At 58.9% G+C, this 22,689-nt stretch overlaps 1 protein-coding gene and 1 long non-coding RNA gene across 19 annotated transcripts; one reads left to right on the forward strand and one right to left on the reverse strand.

Annotated features, from left to right (window-relative positions):
* The first annotated feature begins 17 nt into the window (after positions 1-17).
* On the forward strand, positions 18-22,645 carry COQ8B (coenzyme Q8B). 18 transcript variants are annotated; one of them, XM_070062181.1, is made up of 16 exons: positions 101-254; positions 1,888-1,992; positions 2,083-2,202; positions 2,349-2,415; positions 2,961-3,092; positions 4,545-4,622; positions 8,851-8,961; positions 9,079-9,164; positions 9,901-10,071; positions 10,155-10,236; positions 11,072-11,165; positions 15,697-15,838; positions 15,934-16,041; positions 19,406-19,471; positions 21,429-21,515; positions 21,861-22,645. In XM_070062181.1, the coding sequence occupies exons 1-16, from the start codon at positions 243-245 to the stop codon at positions 22,161-22,163; spliced, it is 1,764 nt and encodes a 587-aa protein (XP_069918282.1). In that variant the 5' UTR covers positions 101-242; the 3' UTR covers positions 22,164-22,645. The 18 variants fall into 18 exon arrangements, with proteins under 18 accessions (XP_008247939.2, XP_069918287.1, XP_069918282.1 ...); XM_070062179.1 differs by lacking the exon at positions 101-254 and adding an exon at positions 586-814; XM_070062180.1 differs by lacking the exon at positions 101-254 and adding an exon at positions 586-814 and having other exon boundaries at positions 9,931-10,071.
* Positions 11,573-15,697, reverse strand: LOC127488220 (uncharacterized). The gene is made up of 2 exons (XR_007915778.2): positions 15,257-15,697; positions 11,573-12,636 (listed from the first exon to the last, which is right to left on the reverse strand). It is a non-coding gene; the product is annotated as an uncharacterized lncRNA (long non-coding RNA).
* Positions 22,646-22,689: the final 44 nt, after the last annotated feature.

Consider the following 22,689-nt stretch of genomic DNA (forward strand, 5'->3'; position numbering starts at 1 on the left):
CCTTTCCCGGCCGGGTTTTCTCCCGTTTGCGCCGTGCGTGCGTCAGGGCCGCTGACGGGGCCGCTGCTGCACCCCCGTGACTAATTCCACCTCCCCACGCGCTCGTGTGCCCCGCTCGCTCCCTGCAGCCTCTGGTGACGAGTTCGGCTGCGCTGCCGTTCTTCACGCAGGGGCCGGCCGAGCTTTCAAAGCCGGGGCTCCCACAGGCGCGGGTTCCGTGGTTCAGCCGCTGCCTTCGCTCCATGGAGTCATCTGTGAGAAATCTCTCGTGTGGATCGCGTGTTCGTCTGTCCCAGGCCCTGGCACTCTCTCACTGTTTCTCTCACGAACGTTGAACGAGAAAGGGAGGCCCCGATGTGCAGAGAGGGGCTCTGAGGCTCAGAGCCTGTCTGGCCTTTGTGTGTGGCTGGTGTGACGTCATGTGCTTGGAGCGAGTGACGTCAGGCCTGTCAGGCTTGCATTGTCAGCCGCAGCCCTGTGGGGTTAGCTGTCAAAGTTGCTTTTGATACATTTTGCCTGGGAGCGCCTGAGTCAGACCCTCGCCTTTGGACGGGGACAGCAGGTGGTTTCTGTCTGAGCTGAGTCACCTGCCGGAGGGACACTGGGCACAGGCCCAGGGTTATAAAACGAGTCCGTGAGAAGCCCGGGGCCAGAGCCCACCTAGGACCTCATACGGGTTGGGAAGCTGGGGTCCAGGAAGGGCCGAGGGCCCGACGAGGGGGCTTGGACAGGGACCATGGGGCGCGTTCCCCTCGCCCAGTGCAGGGAGAGAAGCCCCGGCCGGTGGCTTCTGTTCCCGACTGCTCGAAGAGGGGTGAGTCAGGCTGTGGTAGGGGGCCCGACACACACACACGCAGATGGGCTGGGGGCTGGGTTTCTGGGATGCCAAGGTTCCTGACTCAGCGCCGGGAATCTTGGCGGACTGTGTTCTGGGAAATGTCAGGCCTGCGGAAAACAGAGGGCTGCCGCTCGCGCCCTCCCCAGGGTGGGTGGGGAGCAGACAGAGCAGGGTGCGTGAGGGCACGCGAGCGCCTGTGTGCGGGGGAGGCAGTTGATGTACACAGGGGGGCTGAGGGTGTGAGCAGGAGACAGCTGGCGAGCAGGCCAGTGGGGGGTTATGCGATTGGGTGCCAGCGTGTGTGCGTGTGGGGTGCAAGTGGAGCTGAGCCATGTGCGAGGGAAATGCTCTCTGGGAGAGAGGCTGAGCCTGCCAGGGGCAAATTGAGAAGAGGAGTGGGCGAGGTGTTAGCGCGGAGAAGGGTGGAGTTTGTAAGGACTACAGAAAAGACGGGATGGGGAAGAGAAGGTCCCGCCCCCGGCGCGCGGCCCCGCCCCCGGCGCCTCGGCCCCGCCCCCAGCGCACGTCCCGGAATGCTTCGCGGGTGCTTCGTGCCATTCAGCGAGCCGCTGCTCCACCATTGGACAGCTGGCCGGAGGGGCGGGCGTGCAGAGGCTCCCGGAAGCCCAGGAGGTCCCCGCGCTTGGCCGACCGGCAGCCAGAAGGCAGCGGGTGCTTAGCAACGGAGGGACGTGCCCGGGGACGGGGCAGGGGGACTCGGGAGGAATTGTGGGTACCTAGCGACAGGGCATGAGTGAGACAGCGCCTAGCAACGAGGGGGTCTCTGAGAAGTAGAGAGGTAGCCCTGGAGGATCCGAAGGTGGGTAGCAACCGGGGAGGGCCCTAGCAGCTAGCAGTGGCGGGAGTCCGGGGCCAAAGGAGAGGTAGCAGAGAATTTCCTAGCAGCGAGGGGGGGGGAACCAGGAGAAACCAGGGAGTCTGTTAGCAGGGCAGGAGGTCGGGGCGGGGGGGTGCTGGCGGGGAAGAGAGGCACAGCGGGGCGGTGGGCGCTGCATGCTACCCCAGTAATCCCTTCTCTCCTCCCCCAGGTGATGTGGCTGGAGGTGGGGGGCCTACTGCGGGGGATTCGTGGACAGCTGGGCCGGACTGTAGGTCTGCCTTGTGGGGCCCCAGAGCCTGGGCCCCATTGGTGGGTAAGAAGCTGGGGAGGAGGTGGCAAAAACAGGGAGGGGTCCGAAAGGGCCAGCATCTTCCAGTCCTGCCAATGTCCACATCTCTTCCAGGGGCCGTGTTGGGGTTCCTGGGCCCAAAAGCTTCATCAAGATGGGCCTGGAAGGGGCCTGGGAGAGGAGGACATTCGCAAGGCGCGGGAGGCCCGGCCCAGGAGGACGCCACGGCCCCAGGTATCATTGCCCCACCACCACACACACCCAGCAACCCCCCATGCAGGCCGCTGGCCCCCTGGGCGTGGGGACGGGGTGACGGCAGCTTGGTTGCACCCCTGGGACTTGATGCCCACCTTCCTGCCCTCACACGTTCTGTTTCCCAGCTGAGTGATCGCTCTCGAGAACGCAAGGTGCCTGCTTCCCGCATCAGCCGCTTGGCCAACTTTGGGGGTAGGTGTGGCTTTGGGGGTATCTAGCTGTGGCCTGGATCAGGGGAGATGACGTTGAAAGAATGCAGCAGGGAGAGCGGGAAAGGGAAAGAGAGGAAAGCAGAGGCCACACTGGAACGGAGGTGGTGGTGGTGTTTAACGAGCTCCAGTGATGTGCGAGGCCCTGTCCACACGCGACGTGCACTGAATCAAATGCATGTGCCCATTCTGTAGATGAGCAAGTAGAGGCTAAGAGGGGTGAATGACTTCACGGCAGCACAACCCGCCTGACAATTCAGTGGGTTGCAACCTGTGTCTGGAAAGAAGAATAGAAGACACAGGTACACCTGTAGAGCAAAGCAGGTCTTGTTTCATGACTCCTGTAGGCGTGGGTCTGTCCCGGGCACAACGTCAATTCTGTGGTTCATGTCAGAAGGTGCCGATTCACAGTCGACAGAGGCGGCTGAGAAGTCTGCCCAGGTCCACAGGGTGGCTCTGCCGCGTCCTCACGTGACACAAGGCATGTTACTTCTCTGAGCCTCCGTGTTCTTTTTTTTTTTTTGACAGGCAGAGTGGACAGTGAGAGAGAGAGAGAGACAGAGAGAAAGGTCTTCCTTTGCTGTTGGTTCACCCTCCAATGGCCGCCGCGGCCGGCGCACTGCGGCCGGCACACCGCACTGATCCGATGGCAGGAGCCAGGTACTTCTCCTGGTCTCCCATGGGGTGCAGGGCCCAAGCACTTGGGCCATCCTCCACTGCACTCCCTGGCCACAGCAGAGAGCTGGCCTGGAAGAGGAGCAACCGGGACAGAATCCGGCGCCCCAACCGGGACTAGAACCCGGTGTGCCGGCACCGCAAGGCGGAGGATTAGCCTAGTGAGCTGCAGCGCTGGCCTTGTTCTTTTCCGTAGATGTTTTTCTGTAACACGTGCTTCACAAAGGGGTGAGGACAGACGAGTGAAAGGAACAGCACCTGGCAGGTGGGAAACGCCAGCTGCGGTCATTTTCAGAGCACGAGGGAAAGAGGCAAAGAGAACCAAGGGGCCGCAGAGGGAGGAAGCAGAGGCCGTCTGAGCCAGAGAGGTAGCACCGAAAGGAGGGACAGAGAGGAGGGGGGAGATGGGGAGACGGTCGCTGACTTAGAAGAGGAGGTGGGTCAGAGAAGCAGGGACACCGGCGACCAGGCCAGGGCGATCCTCTCGGGCCCTTCCTAACCTGTACACTGCAATACTTAAAATACATACATAAATAAATGGGGCAGGCAGGCCTTGGGCTTGGCGGTCAGTCTCCAGCTGGGACACCCGCGTCCCACGTCGGAGTGCCTGGTCGGAGTCTCGGCTGCACCCTCCACTCTCCACTCTGGCCTCCTGCTGGTGTGCACTTTGGGAAGCAGCAAGTGGGGCCCAAGTGCTTGAGTCCATGCTGCCTGCACGGGGGACCTGCGCTGGGTTTTTGGCTCCTGGCTTTGGACGTTTGCAGGCATCTGGGGAGTGAACCAGTAGATGGGAGAGCTCTGTCTCTCTCTCTCTCTCTCTGCTTTTCAAGTAAATAAAATATATTTTTAAAACACTTATATATTTACTTGAAAGGCAGAGCTATAGAGAGAGAGAGGGAGAGAGAGAATCTTCCATCTGCTGTTTCACTCCAAATGGCTGCAACAACCAGGACTGGGCAAGGCCAAAGCCAGGAGTCTGGAGCTCCATCTGGGTCTCCCATGTGGGTGCAGGAGCCCAAACACTTTGGCCATCTTCCACCACTTTCCTAGACACATTAGCAGGGAGCTGGACTGGAAGTGGAGCAGCTGGGACCTGGAGAGGCACCGTACGGGATGCTGGTGCCGCAGGCAGGGCAGTGACTTAACCTGCTGCACCACCACATCGATCCCTAGGCCTCTTGTTAGGCCAGTTTAATGAGAAGCTCGGGGGGGGGGGGGGGGGTAGTGCCTGGGCACCTTAATCACAGGTGTCCAGGACTGAGAAGTGTTAGGAGGGAGACAGAGACACCGAGAGAGGGAGAGAGGGAGAGAGAAAGCGGGAGGAGAGTTAGAGACAGCAGCAGGGAGCTGGCAGGTGAGCGTGCCTAGAGAGACGGGAGCAGAGGGTTGGGAGAGCGCCCGGGAAGCTGGGCTCAGCGCTCCTCTTCTGCTCTCCAGGGTTGGCTGTGAGCTTGGGGCTCGGAGCGCTGGCCGAGGTGGCCAAGAAATCCTTGCCAGGAGGACCTCCGCAGCCAGGTGAGTGAGCAGATCCGCCTGGGTTCAGACCCTGCCCTTGCCCTGCGAGTCCTCGCAGCCGTCTCCTCGCCGGGCAGGCGGATGATGTTATGATGACGTCATCATCGATGATGATGACGATGATACGAGGGTGCTTCAGAAAGTTCATGGAGAATGCATCTGAGCAAAACCTGCATGGATGTGTCTTTTTTTTTTTTTTTTTCGCACCAGAATAAGTGTCTCTTTCATTTTGTTTCGTTTATTTGAAAGGTAGAGTTACAGAGGGAGAGACGGAGAGAGCGATCTTCCATCTGCGGGTTCACTCCCCAGAGGGCTGTGACAATTAGGACTGGGCCAGGCCAAAGCCAGGAGCCTGGAACTCCATCCAGGTCTCCCACGTGGGTTGCAGAGGCCCAGGCACTTGGGTCATCTGCTGCTTTCCCAGGTGCATTAGCAGGAAGGTGGATTGGAAGTGGAGCAACTGGGACTTGAACCAGCGCCCCTATGGGGTATGGGTATCCCAGGCAGCATTTTAACTCTCTGCGACAGGATGCCTGCCTCTAAACTTATTTTTCAAATTTGATTTTTGCATGCCCTTCTTGAAGGATACCCACCTGTGAGAGTCATCGTGAAGCACTCAGAACAGGGCTAAGCCACTGTCAGGTCAATGAAAGCGTCCCCTGAGAACAGCTGGAGCCGCTGGGAATGCCCTGCGCGAGCTGAAAGCGAGGCCTGCTAGTCAGGGGGTGCGTGGTGTTGTCTCCGCGTCTTGAAACAAAAGCGGGGAGGATGCTCTGGGTTCCAGTGAGGATGACGAGGTGGGCATTCGCGTCCCACGTCGCAGCGCCCAGCTCTGCCTCCTACACCAGCTGCCTGCGGATGCAGACAGTGGGAGGCAGCTGTGGTGCTGGTGTTTGGGTTCCTGCCGCCCATGTGGGAGAGCCTGATGGCGTCCCCAGCCCCCAGCTTCAGCCTCGGTCTGGCCTGGGGCTGTGGCAGGTGTCTGGACAGTGAACCAGCACATGAGCGCACTCTGTCTGTCTCAGTCTCTCCCTCTCTCGATGTCTCTAAAATAAGGTGTTTTTTTTTTTTTTTTTTAAATGAAGCATTAATTGACAGATACAGTATGTGAACCCTGAATGATGACAGTTTGGAGAATAAATTTAAAAAGTATTTGAGAGGGCCGACGTGGCCTAGCTGGTTAAGTGGCTGTTCGGGATACCTGCATCCCATGTTGGGATGCCTGGGTTTCAGTCCTGCCTCCGCTTTTTTTTTTTTTTTTTTTTTGACAGGCAGAGTGGACAGTGAGCAAGAGACAGAGAGAAAGGTCTTCCTTTTGCCGTTGGTTCACCCTCCAATGGCCACCGCGGCCGGCACATCGCGCTGATCCGATGGCAGGAGCCAGGTACTTCTCCTGGTCTCCCATGGGGTGCAGGAGGGCCCAAGCACCTGGGCCATCCTCCACTGCACTCCCTGGCCACAGCAGAGAGCTGGCCTGGAAGAGGGGCAACCGGGACAGAATCCAGCGCCCCGACCGGGACTAGAACCTGGTGTGCCGGTGCCGCTAGGCGGAGGATTAGCCTAGTGAGCCGTGGCGCCAGCCAGCCTCTGCTTCTGATCCAGGTCCTGCTCCTGTATGTCAGGGGGCAGCAGGACCTGGCTCAAGGACCTGGGTCCCTGCCACTCACGTGGGAGACCTGGCTTCAGCCTAGCTCAGCCCTGGCTGTTGTGGGCATTTGGGGAGTGAATCAATAGAGGATCAGTCTCTCTCTCTGCCTTTCAAATAAAATGAAAATAAATAAGCACCTTAACAAAGGCAATGCCTTACTGAGGAGTCAACGGTTTCCGTATAAAACCACGCATATTTGCACATAAGCCGACAGCTGGGTGTGTTTTCCCAGGTGGACACACCTGCGCACGGCAGGGCTCAGACTGTGCTCCCAGGGTCTCTGCCCGCCCTTCAGACTGACGGATGGATAAGTAAGAGGTGTTCTGTGCGTGCCGCAGTGGATTACTCCACTGGGAAGGAACAGAGCGCTGACCGGTGTGCAGCATGGGGGGCCCTGACAGCGTCTCGCTGGTGGGAGCGGCTGGTGCCCACGCCACACGCTGAGTGATGCCCTTCTGTGAGGTGTCCAGAGTCAGGCAGTCTGCAGAGAGAGTAGACTGGGGGTTGCTGGGGGCTTGGGGTGGGCATTGCCTGTGTGTGGGGTGGGCTTTGATTTTCAGGCGAGGAAATGTCCAATGCTCGCTCAGCTCTGTAAATGCACTAGAAACTCCTGAATGTGTGCTTTAGGTGGGTGAGTTATATGGCACATGAGCTATCTTTTTTTTTTTTTTTTTAAAGATTTATTCATTTATGTGAAAGAGTTAGAGAGAAAGAAGGAGAGACAGAGAGAGAGAGATCTTTGATCCTCTGCTTCACTCCCCAAATGGACGCAATGGCTCGAGCTGGGCCAGTCAGGAGCCAGGAGCTCCTTCTGTTTCTGCATTTCGGGTGCAGGGCCCCAAGCACTGGGCCGTCTCCCACCGCCCTCCAGGCTGTTACAGGGAGCTGGATTGGAAGTGGCACAGCCAGGATTTGGATCCGCGCCCTTCTGCGATGCCAGCGCTGCAGGCAGCAGTTTTTCCCGCTACGCCACGGTGCCGGCCCCTGTGGATTATCTTTCAAGACAGCTGTTGAACAAAATGAGACTCCCAAAGGCCTGGCATCCTTAGGTTACATTTATTGACGATCAAAACTGAGAAATGTCCAAAACCACGGGACAGGCGCCTTCTGTCAGCCCTCAGGGCAACCGTGGCCTCCCGTGGCCTGGAGCCTCTGGAATATTCTACTCCAGTCCTGGGCCCGGGAGAGGGACCAGAACAGGTGCATCAATAACTCCCATCTCACCCACCGCTGACCTCTCTCAGGCCTCAGTGGCCTGCAACCACACCTTGAGGAGCTCCTCTCACGCCCCCTCCTGGCCACTCCCTTCACCAGGGGCGGCCACCGACTGTGGCTTCCAACACCAGGATTAGCCTCTCTGCTCTCTTTCCATAAATATGACCCAGCAGTGCAGCCGTTCATGCACCTGGCTCTTTAGGTTGTTTTAATTGATAAGTTCTATTTATTTTCATTTAAAAATTAGTTTAATTGTGCATATTTGTGGGGTGCAGTGGAATAATTTTTTTTTAAGTTTATTTATTTGAAAGGCAGAGTTACAGAGAGAGAAAGAGAGAGAGAAAGGTCTTCCATCCACTGATTCACTTCCCAAGTGGCCGCAACAACCAGAGCTGAGCCAATCCGGAGCCAGGAGCCTCTTCTGGGTCTCCCATGTGGGTGCAGGGGCCCAGGCACTTGGGCCATCTTCCACTGCTTTCCCAGGTGCATTAGCAGGGAGCTGGGTGGGAAGTGGAGCAGTTGGGACTCGCACCAGTGCTCATAGGGAGATGCTGGCGCTGCAGGCAGCAGCTTAACCTGCTGTGCCATAATGCCGGCTCCTGGTGGTTAGCATTTCTGTCTCCCTAAATTTTTTTTTTTTTTTTTTAATTTTTGATTAGCACAGTGATTGTCACCTGGCATCTGTTGCTCAGCCTCGCGCTGTGAGAAGCATGCCTGCTGTGTGCGCCGCGGCAGACGGTTTCTGCAGCGCTGCAGGACTCACCCTGACCCTCTGCCACCACTTTCGTGTTCGTCCTGTCGGTGGCCGCAAGCGCTGTGGACGTCCTTGTCCTCCGTCCGTGGGCTCACTCGTGCGTTTCCCTTGCATTCGGCCCGGGAGGAGCAGTGCACTGAGCAGCGGGGTGTGTGTGCCAAGCTGCTTCCAGAGGGCCTGTGCTCAGGTTCTGCCCACGTTAGTTTTGTCTGGTTCATTCAGCTGTTCTGCTGGGTGTGCCATGCTGTAACAATGATTTTTTTATTTACTTATTTTTACTTTATTTGAAAAGCAGAGAGACAGAGAGGGAGAGGGAGAGAGTTATCTTTCACTTACTGGCTTGCTCCTCAAATAACCAGTAATAGCCAGGGCTGGGCCAGGCCAAAGCCAGGAGCCCAGAATTCCATCTAGGTCATTCACACGGGTGGCGGGGCCCACCCACTTGCACCATCACCAGCTGCCTTCCAGTGTGCGTCAGTAGCCAGGACTCCAACCAGGTACCCTGATTGGGGTGCAGATGTCCCGAGCAACAACTCAAGCCACTGTGCAGGAGTCTGGCCCGCAGCGATCCCTTCTGGCTGTGGGCCTAATGCTTCCTCTCTCCTCCCCAGAGAGCAGCTCCAGCCCTTTCCTGTCCGAGGCCAACGCCGAGCGCATCGTGCAGACCTTATGCACGGTTCGGGGAGCCGCCCTCAAGGTCGGCCAGATGCTCAGCATCCAGGGTACGGCATGACCCTCGCCCCCGACCCCTGACCTCACGTCCAGCTCACCCTCACCCCAGCAGGGGCCTGTCCTCCCCTCCCCCTCACTGTCGCCTTCGTCCCGCTGTCCCCCACAAGACAACAGCCTCATCAGCCCTCAGCTGCAGCGCATCTTTGAGCGGGTCCGCCAGAGCGCCGACTTCATGCCCCGATGGCAGATGCTGGTGAGCACCTCGGGGCGGGGGGAGGGAGGGCGGCGCCGTCCCCCACTCCCACGCCCGCGCTGTCGGGGGAGCAAGGCACTGCAGCTGGCAACCGTGCTCCATGGGGTCGGGCCCTGAGATTGCACACATGTGCCTTGACCTCTGTGTGCCTGTTGCCCTCTGTGGGAAATGGCGATGGTGATGGCCACGCCCACATCACAGGGTTACACATGGAGCAGCCTCTGCCCACCGTGAGTGACAGGGAAGCCTCATTGTGAGGTTGGCACAGTGTCTGGCATGGGGCGAGCTGTTCCTCTGACTGGGCAAGAGTGAGAGACCTGGAACCCAGCCGGCGCCTGCCTTCCCGGCTCTGCCCTGCTCACTTGCTCTGTGACCCAGAGCCACTTGGAACTTGGCCCAGTCCCTAGGATGCCCCCCTAAACTTGAGCTCCTCTGGGTCACCCTAACTTTGAGTTGATGATAGAGCTGAGGGGTGTGACACAGGATCGTTACCAAGCTCAGCCAATAAATGACAGCGGTCCCCACAGCAGCCCACCCCGTCCAGGGAGTGCCAGCTCTGGAGGGGGGAACCCCTCGGGGTAGTCACCTCGGACAAGGGGGCTCCGTCTGAGCCTCACTGTCCGCATCTGGAAAGAGAGACAGCAGCTAATCCCAGTGCCCAGCGCATGGTGAGTGCTGGCGTCACTCACAGGTCAAGCGCTCGGCACAGGGAGTGACCGTGGCCTGCTCTGTCCAGGGTGGTGATTGTCATGACCATTCTCCCCAGAGAGTTCTGGAAGAGGAGCTCGGCAGGGACTGGCAAGCCAGGGTGGCCTCCTTGGAGGAGGTGCCCTTCGCCGCGGCCTCCATCGGGCAGGTGCACCAGGGCGTGCTGAGGGACGGGACGGAGGTGGCTGTGAAGATCCAGGTGAGAGGGGAGGCCCCGCAGGCAGGGGCTGGCGCCCTGCTGGGCAGAGGAGTGACTCCCCCCCGCGCTCCCTTCACTCGCAGTACCCAGGCGTTGCCCAGAGCATCCAGAGTGACGTCCAGAACCTACTGGCCGTGCTTAAGATGAGCGTGGCCCTGCCGGAGGGTGAGCAGCCACACCGCCCCTGCCTGGCAGGGGCGCCCCAAGAGAGAAGGGGTGCACAGGAGGAGCGTGGGGCAGAGCGTGCCCGTGTGCACGTGCGGGCATCGGCACGGGTCAGCCAGAGGGAGGACAGCGAGGCAGGGAGCCCCGAGAGCATGAGCCCGTGAGGCAGAGCCCCAGAGGTGGGCCCGGACCACCCCGCAAACAGCAGCACACAGGTGTGCTGTGGGGGTTGGGGGGTGGAGGGCTCCAGGCCACGGGGCACCACGGGGCGGAGGCAGAGCCCGTGGGAAAGCCACCACGGCAGTGCAGCAGGCTGTGTTCCTGGGTGGGAAAGGGGGTCGGGAAGGGGGAGAGAGACCAGGAGGCCGAGCCCCGCGAGAGAAGCAGTAGGCAAAGGAGAAGAAGGTGTGTGTTTAGCCTCGCGGTTGAGATGCCCGTGTCCCACGTCCCAGCGTGGGGTGGGATTCCTGCTCCGACCCCTGACACCAGCTCCTGCTGGTGTAGGCGCTGGGAGGCAGCAGTCTGGCTCGGGTGGTTGGGTTTCTGCTACTCCCGTGGGCGACCTGGACTGGGCGCCTGGGCCCTGGCTTCAGCCTGGGCCATTGTCAGCGTTTGGGCAGCGGAGGGTGCCTCTCTCTTTTATGTCTGTCTCTCAAATAAATAAATAATAAAATCTTGAAAAAGAGAGACAGCAGCCATGTGAGTGAGGAGGAGCTGCCTGGGGACCTCAGAAGAGGGACAGAGAGATGACTGTGGGGAGGCCTCGGTGAGTGGCACCCTGAGGCTGGGGGGAGGCGTGGCCGGGCCCCCCTGGCTGACGAAGCTGTCCCCCCAGGCCTGTTCCCCGAGCAGAGCCTGCAGGCGCTGCAGCAGGAGCTGGCTTGGGAGTGTGACTACCGCCGCGAGGCAGCCTGTGCCCAGAACTTCAGGTAAGCTGAGCGGGAAACAGGTGCCCCCCGGCCTCTGGCGGCTGGAGCCCCGGCGCAGGGCCGCAAACCTTCCCCCCGTCCACACTCCACTGGCGATTGCCCTCCCGCCTTATGTCCTTGTGCGCTCGGGCCGGGCTGGCCACTCCTGGGTCACTGGGACGATGCCCACTGTGGTCAGTCGCTGTGAGACTCCGTTGCACCTGCTGCACTGACAGAGTCAGCAGCCTGACAGCATCAAGGTTCGGAGAGGACGGGGCTCCAGAACATTCCTTTTACCCTGGGGGCTAGGGAGATTGGGCCAAGCGTTTGGAGAACAGTTAATCGTCTCCGAGTAAGCCTTATATCACATCCCCACAACCCAACCATTGCCCTTCGCGCTAACCACACAGTGGGACACCATGAGGCTCTTCTGGCATGCTCAGAGCAGCATTGTTTGTAGAGCCCTGAACTGGAAACCAGCCAGATCTTACCACGCCTTTTCAGCAGGGTGGATAAATAATGACAGTGTGTCCATCTGGGGAATACCACACAGCAGTGAAAAGGAATGAACCACAGCTGCGTGGAATGGTGTGGCCGAATCCCGGAAGCGTCACGAGGCGCCACGGTCAATGCTCCATACTGAGCAGTGTGGCTCACACGCCCACCAGGGGTCTGCAGTATGCCCAGCGCTGGGGCAGCGGTTCAGGTTTGCACCCTGGACTCAGACTGAAGCTGAGCGGCCCGGGTCTGTGGTGGCCTTAGCCGTCAGAGGCCGGCAGGAAATGGTGCTGACTGAACGCTTAGCACAGGGCCTGGCTCACAGGACTGGTGCAGACATCACATTTTAGGAACAAGGACAGAAATACCAGCTCTGGAGCTCGGAGGAGGCGGGTGTCGAGCGGGGTGAGAGGCCTGAATGTTCCCGGGACTCTATTCGGCTCAATGTGCCACACCACCGCGCCTACTCAAATTTCTCGCCTCCCAAATCTCACCTTGACATGCGTCTGTCAGTCTTGGTCTGTTTGCAAGTGGTCTCTTGGCAGGGGACAGGCCCTGGGGACAGCTCTGTCCCTGGCATCTCTGAGCGCAGGGACAATGTTGAGAGTACGGTAGTGCCACCTCATGCTCGGGGGCCGTGTCCCAGTGTCCCAGGGCACCGAGCCCTCTCTCCTGTTCTTGCCTACCTCCCGATGACCAGGTTTGCTTTATAAATTAGGCGCAGCGCTTTCTGCTACGGCACGTTGCCATCAGTTGGAACATGTTTCCTGTTCACAAACGTGGTGCCTTTTCCATCTTCACTAAGCACTTCTCACTCACTGTACGCTTTGCAGCTGGAGGTGTGACGGCGGAACCAGCAGGTTTCTTTTTCCTATTCACAGTTCGTGCATGGAAGAGTCATTCTTACTCTAGATCTTAGCAACCTCAGCTTATGATTTGCTTCTTTCCGTACTGAGTACTTTAACCTTTTCACTTCAAGGAAGCACTTTACAGCCTTTAAAAAAAAAAAAAGATTTATTTATTTGTTTGAATGATAGAATGACAGAGGGAGGAAAGGAGAGGGAGAAGAAGAGCATCCATTCCCTGGTTCACTTCCCAAGTGGTTGCAATGGCTGGGGCTGGGCCAGGCCAAAGCCACGTGGGTGGCAGGAGCCCAGGCACTTGGATCATCTTCCCCTACTTTCTCAGGTGCATTATCAGGGAGCTGGACTGGAAATGGAGTGGTCGGGGCTCACACTGGTGCTTGTTTGGCATGCTGGTGTTGCAGGCAGAGGCCTAGCCCACTGCACCACAATCTGGCTCCACTTGGCGGCTTTTCTTTGCCATGTCTGAATTGTCAGCATCACTGCTGTTAGGGTGTGGGGCCGTTATTCTTATTTTAAGATTCACTTATTTGTTTGAGCCGGCGCCACAGCTCACTAGGCTAATCCTCCGCCTTGCGGCGCCGGCACACCGGGTTCTAGTCCTGGTTGGGGCGCAGGATTCTGTCCCAGTTGCCCCTCTTCCAGGCCAGCTCTCTGCTGTGGCCAGGGAGTACGGTGGAGGATGGCCCAAGTGCTTGGGCCCTGCACCCGTATGGGAGACCAGGAGAAGTACCTGGCTCCTACCTTCGGATCAGCGCGGTGCGCCGGCCGCGGCAGCCATTGGAGGGTGAACCAACGGCAAAAGGAAGACCTTTCTCTCTGTCTCTCTCTCACTGTCCACTCTGCCTGTCAAAAAAAAAAAAAAAAGATTCATTTATTTGTTTGAAAGGCAAAGTTACAGAGAGGCAGAGGCAGAGAGAGACTGAGAGAGGTCTTCCATCCGCTGGTTCACCCCCCCCAAATGGCTGGAGCTGGGCCAATCTGAAACTGGGTCAATCTGAAACCGGGTCTCCCACATGGGTGTTGGGCCATCTTCTACTGCTTTCCCAGGCCATAGCAGAGAGCTGGATCAGAAGTGGAGCAGCTGGGACTTGAACCGGCACCCATATGGGATGCCGGCTCTGCAGGTGGCGGTTTTACCCCCCGTCCCCCGTGCCACAGCGCCAGCCCCTGGAGCCATTATTAAAAGGGTTTCTTGAGCACTACAGTGTTGCAGTAGTCGTTGTGATGGCTGAGACAGTACTAGGTATTTAACAGGCACATAGTGTAGACAACACGGATACGCTACACGGAGGGCAACTCAGGTCTCGCAGGACAGAGCCGGACTGTGTGAGCTTTCATTCCACTACTCAGAATGGCATGCAATTTAAAGCTTACAAATGCTTTCTTTTTAAAAAAAAAAAAAAAAAAAAAAGATTTATTTATTTATTTGAAAATCAGAGTTACACAGAGAGGAGAGGCAGGGAGAGAGAGAGAGACAGGGAGAGAGAGAGAGAGAGAGGTCTTCTATCCGATGGTTCACCCCCCCAGATGGCCACAACAGCTGGAGTTGCACTGATCCGAAGCCAGGAGCTTCCTCCCAGTCTCCCACGTGGGTGCAGGGGCCCAAAGACTTGGGCCATCCTCCACTGCTATCCTGGGCCACAGCAGAGAGCTGGACAGGAAGTGGAGCAGCCAGGTCTTGAACCGGCACCCATATGGGATGCCGTTGCCTCAGGCCAGGGTGTTAACCCGCTGCCCCACAGTGCCGGCCCCAAAACTTACAAATTCTTTATGGAATTTTCCATTTAATATTTTTGGAACATGGTTGACTCCAGGTAACTGAACCCAAGGAACATGAAACTGGAGATACAGGCCTACTGTGGGGACTCCAAGGATGACCAACGAGTATCACTGTTAACATAGATTTTTTTTATCATTGACGATGTGGAGAATTAATTCATTAACTGATTTTTTTTAAAGCCACGTACAGGGGCTGGCACTGTGGCATAGAAGGTAAAGCCTCCACCTGTAGTGCCAGCATCCCATATGGGCACCAGCTTGAGTCCTGGCTGCTTCTCTTCTGATCCAGCTCCTTGCTAATGTGCCTGAGAAAGCAGCAGAAGATGGCACAAGTGCTTGGGCCCCTACACCCCTGTGGGAGACCCAGAAGAAGCTCCTCGCCTCTGGCTTTGGCCTGGCACAGCCCTAGCCGTTGTGGCCATTTGGGTCCTTCCTTCCCTTCCCCCACCCCCCCCCCTGTATCCCTGCCTTTCAAATAAATAAATAATTTTTTTTTTAAAGGGGCTGGCGTTGTGGTGTAGATTAAGCTTCCACCTGCAGTGCCAGCGTCCCATATGCGCACTGGTTCGTGTCCTGGCTGCTCCATTTCCATTCCAGCTCCCTGCTAGTGCACTGGGAAAGCAGCAGCAGATGACGCGAGTACTTGGGCCCCTGTACCAATGTGGGAGACCCGAATGAAGCTCCTGGCTTTGGCCTGGCACAGCCCTGGCAATTGTAGCCATTTGTGGAGTGAACCAGTGGATGGAAGATCTCTCTTGCTCTCTGTAACTCTGCCTTTCAAATAAATGAATACATTTTTTAAAGTAATGGACAAGCTAAATATAGGGCAGGCATTTGGCACAGTGGTTAAGCCACTGTGTGGGACCCCTGTATCCCTTGTCAGTGCCTGGGTTCGCATCCTGGCTTTGCTTTCAATTCCACCTCCCTGCTAATGGGCACCCTGGGGCCAGCGGGTGATGGCTCAAGTACCTGGGTCCTGCTACCCACGTGGGAGGCCCGGATTGAATTCTGGGCTCCTGGCTTCATCCGGGCCCAACTCTGAATGTTGGCAGGCGTGTAGGGATGACCAAGCAGATGAAGATCTCCCTCTGTTTTTGAATAAAAACAAATTTTTTAAAAAAGTAAGGCGCAAGCTAAATACATGGAGCTCATCCTGGAGCAACAAGGGTCCCAGGGGGGTTTCAGGTCGGGAGGAAGTCTCCGAGTCCACAGCGCCAGGTGGAGGGATGGGCACGGGGATACCCGTCGACGTTGGTCCAGCCACCCAGGCCACGTGGAGGCGGAGAGGGGCAGGAGCGCAGGGAGACGGACTTCCTGGAGGGCTTCTCCGAGGAGGAGGAGGCAGCTTGGAGCCAGACCCAGGGGCCTGAAGCACAGAGTCCTAGTTCCTCTTCTCCCTCCTGCCCCAGGCAGCTGTTGGCAGGTGACCCCTTCTTCCGTGTGCCGGCCGTGGTTGAGGAGCTGTGCACGGCGCGGGTGCTGGGCATGGAGCTGGCCAGCGGGGTGCCGTTGGACCAGTGCCAAGGCCTGAGCCAGGATACCCGGAACCAGGTGCCTTGGCGGGAACGCGGGGCCGGCGGGGCGGGCCAGGTGGGGCCCTCGGGGCAGAGTGCCCAGGGCATCTCTGACTCCTTCTCCCTCGCCAGATTTGCTTCCAGCTCCTGAGGCTGTGTCTGCGGGAGCTGTTCGAGTTCCGATTCATGCAGACAGACCCCAACTGGGCCAACTTCCTGTATGACGCCGCCAGCCACCAGGTTGGTTCCTTGCGATGTGAGTCACAGGCATGACCTGCTGCACCGAGTGTCCCTGATATTTCAGCAGCGACTCCAGAGTTGCTGGTTACCCAGTGGGGCCCTCCGTGCAGTGACTCGGGGACCCAGGCACCCTCCTGTGGCGACTGTGCCGTCCCCTCGGGCCTCGCAGAGCTCTGCTTCCAGTGCAAGGGGAAAGAGGCTGCTTTGATCAGAGGGGGCGCGTCACTTCCTCCACTGCTCCCTCCGAGAGAACTTGTCACGGCCTGTCTGGGTGCAAGGCAGCCTGGGAAATGGCGCTCCCTGGCCAGGCCGTGTGACAGGATGGAGAGAGAGCACACTTCGGGGAGGCGGTTAGCCATCAGTGCACGCTGGCCATCTGTTCAGAGGACCCCGCCGCCTGCCTCTGACAGCTCTGATTCTTGCTTTCTCAGCCCCAGGTCCCAAGGGGGACCTGTCACCAGACAACAGTGGCCTGGGGCAGTCAGCACGGGGGTGAGGAGGCACAGGCAGAGGGCTGGGTCTGGGGAGGAGGAAGCCCAGGGACTGGGGCTCCAGGAAATGGGCCTGACCCAGCCTGGGGTGGGTGGGCATCAAGGAAGGCTTCTTGAAGGAAGAGGAGGAGAGGGCCAGCGGGGCGGCAGGGCCAAGCCCGGGTGGGGGCACAGGTGTGCCAGTCCTGGAGGGGAGTTGGGACCCACACACTTCCCCTGTGTGGACACATCTCTACCCTTCTCTGGCTCTGCAAAGTGGTCTGTCACCACAGGGGTCTTTTTCTAACACAACGCGGGCCAGGGCAGCCCTTCCCCCGCCCCTGGCATCCTCAGGATCAGGCGGGAGCCCTGACCCCCCGAGGCCGCCAGCCTCCAGTGCCCCCACTGCCCCAGCAATGGGTACATAGGCCCTCCAGGCAGGTGCCCAGAGTAGGGTTTTTACAAGGTCCCAGCTGCATTTGTTTTGTAATGGAAAACAAGAGGACGTATCAGTGTGTCACAGATGGTCCCACACTAGCTGGGGACGCTCTGGTTAAGTGTTTATATTGGCCGGTGCCGCGGCTCACTAGGCTAATCCTCCGCCTTGCGGTGCTGGCACACCGGGTTCTAGTCCCGGTCGGGGCACTGGATTCTGTCCCGGTTGCCCCTCTTCCAGGCCAGCTCTCTGCTGTGGCCAGGGAGTGCAGTGGAGGATGGCCCAAGTGCTTGGGCCCTGCACCCCATGGGAGACCAGGAGAAGCACCTGGCTCCTGCCTTCGGATCAGCACGGTGCGCCGGACGCAGCGCACCAGCCATGGCGGCCATTGGAGGGTGAACCAATGGCAAAGGAAGACCTTTCTCTCTGTCTCTCTCTCTCACTATCCACTCTGCCTGTCAAAAAAAAAAAAAAAGTGTTTATATTTATCTGTGCCTGTGCACAGCTCCCGGTCCAACTGGACTTTTCAGTTTGGTTGTGGCCAGTTCTTTGAACTGCATTTCCCTGGAGAAACTTACACAAGCATTCCCTGAGCACAAAAGCCAGAACTGGTGCCTGTCAGCCAGATGAACGCCTCGTGCTGTGTCCTCTCCTGATGGCCCCTACAGCCAGAGCGAGTGGCACACACGCTGCAGAGTAGCTGTCGGGCAGACCGGCAGAGGAAGGTCGTGGTTTTTTTTTTTAATGATTTATTTTTATTTGTTTGAAAGGCAGTGTTATAGAGAGAAAGGGAGGTGGAGACAGATCTTCCATCTGCTAGTTCACTCCCTAAATGGCCACAGCAGCCAGGGCTGGCCAGGCTGAAGCCAGGAGCCTGGAGCTCCATCGGGTCTCCCACATGGATGACAGGGACCCAAGTACTTGGCCATCCTCTGCTGCTTTCCCAGGCGCATTAGCAAGAATCTGGATCTACAGCCGGGACTCAAACTGCTCGTGGGATGTCTGTCCAGGTGGCAGCTTAACCCACTGCAGCGCAACGCGGGCCCTCGTTAGCTGTATTGTTTATGGGCGTGGGAATGCGTTCATGGGCATTTCTGGAAAGAACAGTCTTGGCAAGTGATGGCCGCAGTGGGAAGGCTCCCGGTCCCCAGGGCAGGGACGTGAGATCTGGTGGGGTACACAGGAGGTGCCCCCTGAATTTAATAGTTTATATTTTAAGGCTGGCGCCGCGGCTCACTTGGCTAATCCTCCGCCTGCAGCATCGGCACTCCAGGTTCTAGTCCCAGTTGGGGCACCTGTTCTGTCCCGGTTGCTCCTCTTCCAGTCCAGCTCTCTGCTGTAGCCGGGGAAGGCAGTGGAGGATGGCCCAAGTGCTTGGGCCCTGCACCTGTATGGGAGACCAGGAGGAAGCACCTGGCTCCTGGCTTCAGATCGGCACAGCGCACCGGCTGTAGTGGCCATTTGGGGGGTGAACCAACGGAAGAAAGACCTTTCATTCTGTCTCTCTCTCACTGTCTAACTCTGCCTATAAAATAAAATAGTTTATATTTTAAGCTGAGAGGTGGGATTGGTAGGTGTTCATTTTACTTTTCCATACATTTTATTCTCCGGATTTTTTTTCTGTGTCTAAATTGTATTATAAAACCAAATGGGGGGGGGGGCAGCGCTGTGGCACAGCGGGTTAAAGCGTTGGCCTGCAGCGCTGGCATCCCATATGGGCGCCAGTTCAAGTCCCAGCTGCTCCACTTCCCATCCAGCTCTCTGCTGTGGCCTGGGATAGCAGTGGGGGATGGCCCAAGTGCTTGGGCTCCTGCACCCACGTGGGAGACCAGGAGGAAGCTCCAGGCTCCTGGCTTTAAATCAGCTCAGCTTTAGCCATTGTGATCATTTGGGGAGTGAACCAGTGGATGGAAGACCTCTCTCTCTCTCTCTCTCTCTCTCTCTCTCTCTCTCTCTGGCTCTACCTATCTCTGTAACTCTTTCAAATAAATAAAAATCTTAAAAAAAATAAAAATTCTAAAAAAGCCAAATGGGGTAGAAATCTAGTGTTAAGACGCCCATAGCCCATGTCAGAGTGCCTGGGTTCGAGTCTCAGCTTTGGCTCCTGATGCCAGCATCCTTCTAATACAGGTAATGGCTCAGACACTGGGTCCCTGCCACCCACCTCGGAGACCTGGGCTGGGTTCCAGCTCCTGGCTTCAGCCCTGGCCGCTGGAACCAGAAGATGGGAGCGCATGCGTGCGCGTGCTCTCTCTCGCGCGCTCTCTCTCTCTCTCTCATAAATATAAAACAAAAGCAAATAAGATACAAAGACTGAAAGCTGGAGCCGTTCAGCTATCTCCCGGGGTAGAGAGGGACCTGGGGAGGCAGCCGGGCTGGGACCCTGGGGAGGGGCACGGGGGGCCATGGCGGGTGTTGAGAGGCTCCCAGCCGTCCTGTCACCGCTCCTCGTCCCCAGGTGACCCTGCTGGACTTCGGTGCGAGCCGGGGATTTGGGACCGAGTTCACAGACCATTACATCGAGGTGAGTGCCCTGAGCCTGGGGCCAAGCCAGGTGGTGAGGCAGAGGGGTAAGACAGCATCTGGACTTAGGAAGCCGTAAATCACAGTAACGTGGACAGCAGCTGGCAAATCCCAAGCACCGCTGGGCCAGGCATCGTAAGGGGCTCAGTCACTGACTTAAACCATTTGGCATGGCTATGGGGAAGGGCCGTTTTTATAGTCCCGTTTCACAAAGTGAGACTTGGAGAGGGTAAACCACTTGCCCAAGGCCACAGCAGACCCAGGAGTCACACTCGGGTCATCCGGGTCCACAGCCCGTGCCCCACCTCTGCCTTAGTCCCTCCTAAGAGCCACCACTTAGCAATCGATCCAGCCATTCTCCAATGCCTCCTCTGTGCCCAGCCCTCTTCTGGGTGACACTGGGACGAACCAGGTCCCTTCTTCTCAGGGCTCATAGGACCCAGGGGTCAGGGCTTGGCTGTAGGGGAAGCAGAGGAGGCCGTGGGAGCCCAGGGAAGCCTTCCTGTAGGAGGAGCCATATTGAGACCTGAAGAAGGAGCAGTCAGGCGGGGTATTCCAGAGAGAGGATACCCGGCGAGTCCCCTGGAGCAGGGCCTCTCAGACGTTACTGTGCACCTGAACTCCTGGCTGTCCTGGCTACAATGCCGATGCACCCCCAGCAGGCTCCGGGGTAACTGCCCTGGAGGAACGAGGAAATGCGTGCCCTGGCTCGAGGGCAGGTGCGGGCAGAGGCGCCCCAGCCTGGGTGCTGGGACATGGCGGTCACGGTCACGCCGTGCAGCCTGTGCCCCATCTGGGGATTTGAGCAACGGAGGGACTTGCTCAGAATTAGAAAGCCACCTCTGACAGCAGGGGTCTCTGAGATGGAGCGGGGGAGGGGGGACAGGGCCCAGTGGGCAGTGCCCCTGTGGGACCACCCAGAGATGGGCTAGGGAGCAGTTGCTGACAAAGCCCTCCGCAGACCCAAGGCCTGGGGCCCTCTCCACTGGTCCTTGTGCTACCTGGCCAAGGCCTCTGGGTGGCTGGGATACCCCACTTCCCACCCCCCAGGTCTGCTTAGCAAGACCCTCCCCGCCTTTTCCAGTTTAAAAAAGCCGTGTGACACTGCCCCTGAGGACCTCAGGCCTGACAGATGGCCAGACAGGCCTAGGCAGGGGGAGCCGAGACGGAACAGAGCTGCCAGATTGATCCTGTCCCAGCGCTGTGCCTAAGGGCTGGGCCCGAGCTCACGCCCCCTTCTCTGAGCCCGTTCCCTCCCCTGCAAAGCAGGCACCCTCAACCTACCCCGTAATGAGCACAGCAGCTCCCGGTGCTCACCACGCTCCTACGTGCGGGTGCAGGGCTGTGCACTCCACAGTGTCCCCACCTCAGGAGAACGCAGAGGCCCCAGACACACCGCGGCCCACCCAGGGCCTCAGGCAGCAGAGTGGGGATCTGGGGGATGGGGCCCTAACAGGCCGGCTCCAGCACCTGTCTGTGCCCGTGACTCCAGCCTTCCCAGCGTGGGCTGCAGGCCAGAGGGATGCTTAGCCTCGCACACTGATTTGCTAAGCCAGGGTTCACCCAGGGCAGCCTGAGTGCCAGACCCTGTGCCAAACAGAACTAAACCCAGCTGGGAAGCCAGCACTCACGGGGCTCAAAGTCCAGTGCAGGAGACCTAGAGCTGGGCGAAGCTGCATCCTTGTCCATCTGCGTCTTGAGCAGCCTCGACACGTCTGGCCCTCTGAGGTAGCATCCAGGCAGCTAGCTATTCCCAGGAGGTGTGCACAGCCCCTGGCCACCTCCAGCCCCAGGCTCTGCATCAGCCTTGAGGGAGACACAGGTGGGGCAGAGCGGGGAGGAGGCTTCGAGGTGAGTGGGAGGGCCCAGGCAGATGAGACTGGAGGTGGGTGGGGTTGGGCCAGCACCCTGCTGAGCCTGCTGGCCCCTTGTCCCTCTGCCCCAACCCCATCTCCCAGGTGGTGAGGGCTGCAGCTGATGGAGACAGAGACCGCGTCCTGCAGAAGTCGCGGGATCTCCGATTCCTCACAGGCTTTGAAACCAAGGTCGGCGCAGGGGCTGGGGTGTGTGTCTCGGGGGTGGTGTGGGGGTGGAGAGATGCTGGTTTCCACCGAGACTGGAGGAGTGAGTGCAGCTGCCTCCTGGGGGCCCCGGAGAAACTCTGGGGGGGGCTCTGGGGAGGAGGGGGGTGCAAGCTGACTATTGGGGATCCCTGGGGAAATGGGTACCACTCACCGCTATAGAGGACGGGGGCCTGCTGCTTGCCTGTAGGGGGAAGTGAGGGGCTGTTTATGTGGGGCCCTGGCAGCAGGCAACCTGCTGGGCTTAGACCTGGGGGTTCAGCGGAGGACTCCGTGTCCACCTGGGGGCATCTGCTGTTCCCACCCTAGGCCTTCTCAGATGCCCACGTGGAGGCAGTGATGATCCTGGGGGAGCCGTTCGCCGCCCAGGGCCCTTACGACTTTGGGGCGGGGGCCACTGCCCACCGCATACAGGGCCTCATCCCTGTGCTGCTGCGGCACCGGCTGCGCCCGCCGCCTGAAGAGACCTACGCCCTGCACCGCAAGCTGGCCGGGGCCTTCCTGGCCTGCGCCCGCCTCCGCGCCCACATCGCCTGCCGGGACCTCTTCCAGGACACCTACCACCACTACTGGGCCCGCCGCCAGGCACAGCCGCTGCCGCCAGCCTCCTGACCAGGAGGGACCTCCCTCAGGCACCAGCCCCCCCCCCCCTCCCTGGCAGCCCACCCGCTGCTGCTTGGTGCCTCCCAAGCCTTCCCACTCTGCTCGGGGCCTGGGGAGGCCCCCGGCTCCCAGTCTGGCCGTGTTCCTCTCCATGGGCCAGCAGCTAGGGAGGTCCCACCTCAGAGCTCCTGCGCACTCCACTGGGCGTCCAGGGACAGCTGAGCCAGGACAGACCACCTGCAGGAGCCCCCCTGGCGTGCGTCACGGAGATCCAGACTCCTCCAGAGGGGCAGCCCCTCACCTCTGCTCGGGCGCCCACGGTCCCTTGGCGATGGAGAGATGATGGTTGGCGGAGGCAGCCCTCACCTGTGCCTCCCGCCCTCCTCCTCCTCCACCAGCTGCCGTCTCCCCGGTTCCAGCCTCCGTAGTGGAGGAGTGTGTACCGCGGGGGCACTGAACCTCCCATCTGAATAAAAGCAGCCTGCCCCTTCCCCAGCTTTTTTCTCCGCGTGGAGGGGGAGGCGCGCACGAGGCC

The sequence above is a fragment of the Oryctolagus cuniculus genome, chromosome 18, assembly GCF_964237555.1.
Source record: "Oryctolagus cuniculus chromosome 18, mOryCun1.1, whole genome shotgun sequence".
Lineage (NCBI taxonomy): Eukaryota > Metazoa > Chordata > Mammalia > Lagomorpha > Leporidae > Oryctolagus > Oryctolagus cuniculus.